This window comes from Rhopalosiphum maidis, chromosome 2 (assembly GCF_003676215.2).
Source record: "Rhopalosiphum maidis isolate BTI-1 chromosome 2, ASM367621v3, whole genome shotgun sequence".
Classification (NCBI taxonomy): Eukaryota; Metazoa; Arthropoda; class Insecta; order Hemiptera; family Aphididae; genus Rhopalosiphum; species Rhopalosiphum maidis.
Genome location: NC_040878.1, coordinates 81,677,167 through 81,683,848, shown reverse-complemented (window position 1 = coordinate 81,683,848; position 6,682 = coordinate 81,677,167). Strand labels below are relative to the sequence as shown.

Genomic DNA, 6,682 nt, shown 5'->3' with positions numbered 1-6,682 from the left:
TTTTTACACTTATTTGAAGAATAAGTTATGGAAAACTTTGTATTGGGTTTTTAACATTAGGTATAAATTACAAAAATGTTATGAATTTTCAACTTCAAAATAAACATGTTCGCGGTTTTGACATATTTCGTAAACATTTGAACTTGAAATGCTTATCAAAAAAAATTGTGACTAACGATTTTTGATTTTTTTTTTACTACAATAAAACCTTGTATTCAATTTTAAAGATTTGGGTGTGAAAATTTTTTTTTATAGGTGTTTTAATAAAAAAACAGATAAATTGAAAATTTAAATTGTGTATAAATAGCTTAAAAAAGTCAAAATATTTTTAAAATGTAATCGTCATAAATAGATAACACTAATATAAACATTTGGTGATAAGTATTTACAATGATTAGATTTTGAGTTACAGCAAAATAAAGAAATCGTTTTTTCAAAAACTGGTTTAGTGTAAAAATTCTCGTTTTCCATTAATTTTTTAGGTGTTTTTCTGACCCATTGAAAACTACTGAACATTTTTTATTTTTGACCACCCCTCCAAATTACCAACAAGATTAATTTTCCTTTTCAAAGAAGGGCTGAAGCCAAAAATTATCAAAGCAGTATTACTTCTCCAAAACGTGATGACAAACACAAAACAAAAATAAAAAAAAAGTAGAAAACAATCTTACATCATTGTAAAATCAATTCATTCATAATCACTCCGTTCAGAATTTAAAATATTGAACACACGCGATTTTATCTTAACTATTAATTATACAGTTCTTCTCTTTATCGATGGAAAATCAATTAAGTAATAAATTAAAGGTGGGATATGGCACCCTTACCCTCTGTATACGCATCTCTGATAATACTTACCAAGTATTAACTTAATGTTAATATTAAAATGGGATGCATTTATAATTTAGAGTAGCTTTGGCCACGCATGGTAACAATTATAGTGGTGAAAAATGTTGAATACTTTATTTTAAAGATTTTATATATGATACTAAAGGATGTAAAAAAAAAAAAAATTAGTAATAATGAATACAAAATATAAATATATAGTTTTACATCATAATAACAATTTATTTATTTATTAGAGATTTCAAATGTGAAAATGTAATAAGAGATTCATGATAAATAATAAATTATGTTCCTACAGCAGTATAACTATTTAAAATATAGAATAAAAGAGTTGTATGATTTTTATAAACGTTAGAAGTTACAACTTTCAAAAGATTCATTATAATCAAGAAAATTTAAAATTTAATTGTAGTTGAAAAACATTTCGAATTCAAATAGAAGATTTGAAAATGTAATCATAAATTACGTATATATTTTTTAGTTCCCGTCGTTCACGGGTTGCTAGAATTTCTCGTTTTATTCTAAAGTTCAAACACATAAACATTTTTCTGTTGTGTAGTTCAGCGAATATTCATAATAGTATATATATGTGTACTGCTACACTACTATGCGTGTGGTGTATATGGTACGTAAACGTACTATATTGACAGATTTTACGTACTCCATAAATGACACGTCTCACGATCGATCATTTATATATATTATTAAACCTATCCTCTTCCCCGATAAAAGTCTTTTAAGTTATAAGTGTCATTATATTTTTTCACAAAGTTATGACAAAAAATGTAAATTGTATAACGACTGAAAAATACATTATTATTATATTAATCAAAATAACGCGGCAACTTTAAAATTAAAGTAAGATTGAATAATAGATAGTTTTAATTTTATTTCACACTATAATTTCTGTAAAAATATTAAATCGTATTTATAATTTTAAAATATTATTTCAAAACATATCTTTATTACTTATTTCTATTAAAAGTTATTTAAGAATTCCAGATAATTTCAATGTGTATGAAAATCAAATTTCAAATGTATATTTCTATAGAGATAATTATTATACTTAAAAGTGTTTAAAGTATAGATCATCTGAAAGGAGGGGTACAACTATACACAGTGGTAGGTCGCAAAATGATGCACCACATGTATTAAACGTGTGGTGCACGTTTTAATTTCATAAATTTTAGAAATATTTTTAAATTTTTTATAAATATTAAAAAAAAAAAAACATAATAAGTGTGTAAAAATATACATTAAAATTGAAAAGTATTTAAATATAATTTGGTAGGTATTCGGTATATTTCCATCAACTATCATCACTTTATCAATATTAGTATTTTCAGTAATAAAAACTTATACGTGGGATATGAAAATTATAGTTTTTAACATTTAAAATGTATATGAGGAAACATAATATTATTTGTATAAAGTCTTTCACAAAATACATAATAATATAGTCATGTAACTATAAAATGAAATAAGTAGTACTTAAGTGTATATTTGTATAAAAAAAAAATTCACCATTTTATAAATCCAAGACAATCTATCATTAAATTGTAAAATGCATTTTGATCGAAGATCAAAAACTGATACGTATCTGGTATAGTGGTATATATATAGGTAGGTTTCCTATATGTATTACATATATAAATATACACTAACTTGTCTTGCACCGTGTTGTCTGCGGTAAGTTAAATGCCCGTTGATTTATCTCTTCTAAACTAAGTTAAGTGTAAAGTATATGAACAGACTTATAAGTTTAACATAGTTATTTTGTTATTTATAGTTGTGTTGTCCAATTATAAAATATGGATATAAAATTAGGTACTAATTCAATTACTGGAAATTTTTTTGTTTTTGAATCCTCAAAAGTAACTAGCTAGATCTCAATTGACCAAATCGTTACTAGAAACCACTCTATATTTTCTACTAAAAAACGTAATTACAAACAAAAAAACAACCATCGTTGTAAAATTAATTACGAAAAATATTTTTAGTTATTATAAAAATAGATTATTGTATACTCAATTATTTTAAGCTTTAAAATAAATATTTAACATTATGTATATAATATGTATTATGTATAGTAATAGATAGTATATTATAAATGTATCGATTTTTTTAATGTCTATAGTTTCTTACACGACATATTCAATGATTAAACTAGGTGTATTCTTTTAGGACACCATTTATAGAACAGTATTTACTTACTAAATTTTGTTTATAAAAGAATAATCGTATTCTTTTTATAGTTTATACATCCTTTGTTTGTAGTATATACATATAAATAACGACCTTTATAATTTGTATGTATTTATTATGTTTAGTGTTCAACCGTATTTTTAAAAATGATTTACATAGATATGGTATAAACTATTATACACAGTTGAAAAAAAGTAATTTAATACTTTAAATTATTTTGTTATACATTAATATAACAAGTAGGTTTGCATGTTGTATTAATTATATGATTTTGATTGAAAAAAAAGAACTAAAAATTTTCAAATTTTTTATGAATACATAATATGATGTATATTAAAATAATTTATATTATGACTAAAACTTTGTTTTTGTATACGTTTTTCAATTATTAAATATTTTAAAAATTATTTTTTCACTAGATACATATGTACATAATATGGTAGTTATATTCACTGATAAAATATTATAGTTGAAACTTGAAAAATTAAATTAATAATATACATATTTGAAGCTTTAAAAGTTGACACAGAACATACATTTTGTATAAGAACGAATTATGTCGTTGGTATTATCGACTTAAAAGTGGTTATTCTTATTTTTCGCTAGTTGCAGCTATATGTGCCTATATATTTTTATTTGGTATTGAAGTTTTAATTTATATATATTTTACATACAAGTATTTTTAAATGTTCAAATTGTCTATTATTTAACTGTATGTCTAGAATCTAGACTCTAGTCTCTAGATGTATATTTTATTAAAATTATTTGTATTTTTATTAAACAAATAAATTAAATAGGTATATTTTTCTGAATATACCTAGTTTATTTAATTGGTACATTTTGTTGACGCTTACAAATTACATCTAGCCAATTTAGTTATAATAAGCACAAGTACGTAAACTATTTGGCGTGTGTGTGTGTGTGAGGAGGGGGGATGTTCAAATTTCAAATTTATTTTGGTTTGAATATATTTGTTTTTTTTTTCAATCAAAAAGCTTGAAAATTGGATAAAAAATTCCTCATTAGTTGTTTTTATTAGTAGTAAAAAAACAGTATAAAGCCGTATTTTTTTTTAGTGTTTGAATTAACGGATATTCAATTATAAAATAATGATTTATCGTAATATAATTGTTGTTGTTTATTTAAGTTATTTTTATTAACATACAGTGTATGTGATATAAGCAATATAGATGATCATAAATTCTCCATTTTTTTAAAAATATTTTTACAATAGGTACGTGATAATAATTGGTTAATTAATCTAATTAATCGACATATTTTGTTCTTCAAATTTTGTATAATTAAAAACATTGAATATTAAAAATAAATCGGTACAAATTAGTTTTTTTTACTTGTAGTTATGCAGAAACAAAAGACAAGAATAGTTCCGTAAGCTTTCTGGACCATTTCGTTAAGCCCATGTACAGTTCCAAAAATCAATACATGTTCAAAAAGCCATAATAAACTTACCCTTTTGTATCTTCAACGACATCCTGGCGCCAGCCGTGAAACTATCGATCGGATGTCAAAGAGATTACAAATATCCTTATTTTATGTACCTAACCTAAATGTTTTTTATCATAATCTTAAGCAAAACAAAAATGTCGAACTTTAAGCGTTTGAAAATTTAAACATTATCAATATTTTGTTCTTTTATTCTATTAAACTTTATATAATTACACACGACAATACTTTTAAGTTTCAAAAGAAAACTTTCAGCTTCTGTATCTAATAAATGTAAAGTATGGTTGAGGCTCACAGTATTAACGCGGAGCACAAAGACTTAATACACGATGTTGCATTTGACTACTATGGAGAAAGAATGGCGACATGTTCTACTGATCAATTTGTTAAAGTATGTGTAATTCTGTTTTTTTTATACTTGAAAATGTTATATGATACTTTTTAATATGATGGCTAAATATAGGTTTGGGATCAAGATGAACAAGGTAATTGGAATTTGACAGCTAGTTGGAAGGCCCATAGTGGATCTGTTTGGAAAGTAACTTGGGCACATCCAGAATTTGGTCAAGTAATAGCAACATGTTCCTTTGATCGTACAGCAGCTATTTGGGAAGAAGTATGTGAGTATTGTGACAATTATGATTTACAAATTGAGTAAAATATGTCAAATACATTAACTGAACAATATTGACAGTTGTTATTTTCTAGTGGGTGAAAATAATGAACATGGAACATTATTACGAAATTGGGCACGTAGAGCAAACTTGGTCGATTCCCGCACATCTGTAACTGATGTTAAGTTTGGCCCAAAATCTTTTGGATTAATTTTAGCAACTTGCTCAGCTGATGGAGTTTTGCGAATTTACGAAGCTCCCGATGCAATGAATCTTGCTCAATGGCCATTACAACATGAAGTATCATTAAAAGTGCCTAGTAGTTGTCTCACATGGAATCCTTTATTATCTACGTAATAATTTTAAATAGTTTGTAATTATATAAGTATTTAACAGTGTTATATATAAATTGTTTATAGTTTTAGAATGCCGAACGCAATGATAGCAGTTGGCAGTGATGATAATTCCAATACTACAAACAGTAAAGTATTTATATGTGAATATAATGAAGTATCTCGTCGATGGGCTAAAACAGAATCTGTAAATACTGTAGCTCATCCAGTACATGATATGATATTTGCACCTAATATGGGACGGTCGTTTTATTTGTTAGCAATTGCTACAAATAATGTTCGTATATTAAAACTTAAACCAATTGTGTATGTACTAAAGATATAATTAAACTGATGAAAAATAGATTTAATTCCTTATTAATAATAAGATTATTTTTATATAGTGATGCTACTAGTGGTTTTCCTTATACTATTGAAACCGCAGCTCAATTTAATGATCATTTTTGTACAGTCTGGCGTGTTGCATGGAATATAACGGGTACTGTTTTAGCATCATCTGGTGATGATGGATGTGTGAGACTTTGGAAATGTAAGTTTTGAGAACTTAAGAAATTTTTTTAAATTTTATCAAATGTATTGAATTTATAATAAACAATAATAGTTTACATTTTAGTACAAGAAAATTATTATTTAATCAATGTTCTAATCATTGTTTTATTTTTTTAGCTACTGTAGACACTTGGAAGTGTGTCGGAGTGTTAAAACGTGATGGAAAATTGCCTCAGCCGCAGTCAAAAAAGACCCAATCAACTGCTCAAAACAATTTAACTAGGTTCTTTAAACTTGGTCAAATAACTCACCCTAGTGAAGTACATTGGCATTAATGATTTATTATTATTACTTATTTATCTTTTGTTTATTCATTATAATATTAAATATGATATAGTTTCATATTTCCAAGTAAAAGAGTTACAATAATATTATTTTAAATTTATTATCAACATTGAAGTTAATATGTTGTATTTAAATAAATATTAATAATTATGGTATAAAGTAATAACCAATGAAAATAAACATTTTCTATAAAAAAAAACTTTATTTTATAATAAGACTTGTGAACAACAAATAGTTTTAAATTAACAAAATAAAAAGTAAATCTTTTTTTTTTAATTAGTGTCATAAGAGATCTATATATAAATAGTTTACTGGTGTCACAAGTGATCTACCAAAAATTACACAAATAGTTTATTCAAATTATTA

At 24.8% G+C, this 6,682-nt stretch overlaps 1 protein-coding gene across 1 annotated transcript; it reads left to right on the top strand.

The window, feature by feature from the left end:
* The first annotated feature begins 4,642 nt into the window (after window positions 1-4,642).
* LOC113553396 (nucleoporin SEH1) lies at window positions 4,643-6,400 on the top strand. Its single transcript, XM_026956710.1, has 6 exons — window positions 4,643-4,906; window positions 4,979-5,135; window positions 5,224-5,482; window positions 5,549-5,788; window positions 5,866-6,011; window positions 6,149-6,400. Exons 1-6 carry the CDS (start codon window positions 4,796-4,798, stop codon window positions 6,304-6,306), a joined length of 1,071 nt encoding a protein of 356 aa, XP_026812511.1. The 5' UTR covers window positions 4,643-4,795; the 3' UTR covers window positions 6,307-6,400.
* The last annotated feature ends 282 nt before the right edge of the window (window positions 6,401-6,682 follow it).

Bases quoted from the DNA above. Each gene is read 5' to 3' on its own strand.
- LOC113553396 (XM_026956710.1), top strand. From the start codon at position 4,796: ATGGTTGAGGCTCACAGTATTAACGCGGAGCACAAAGACTTAATACAC. The intron at 4,907-4,978 runs GTATGTGTAATT...GGCTAAATATAG, and splicing joins CTACTGATCAATTTGTTAAA to GTTTGGGATCAAGATGAACA. The intron at 5,136-5,223 runs GTGAGTATTGTG...GTTATTTTCTAG, and splicing joins AGCTATTTGGGAAGAAGTAT to TGGGTGAAAATAATGAACAT.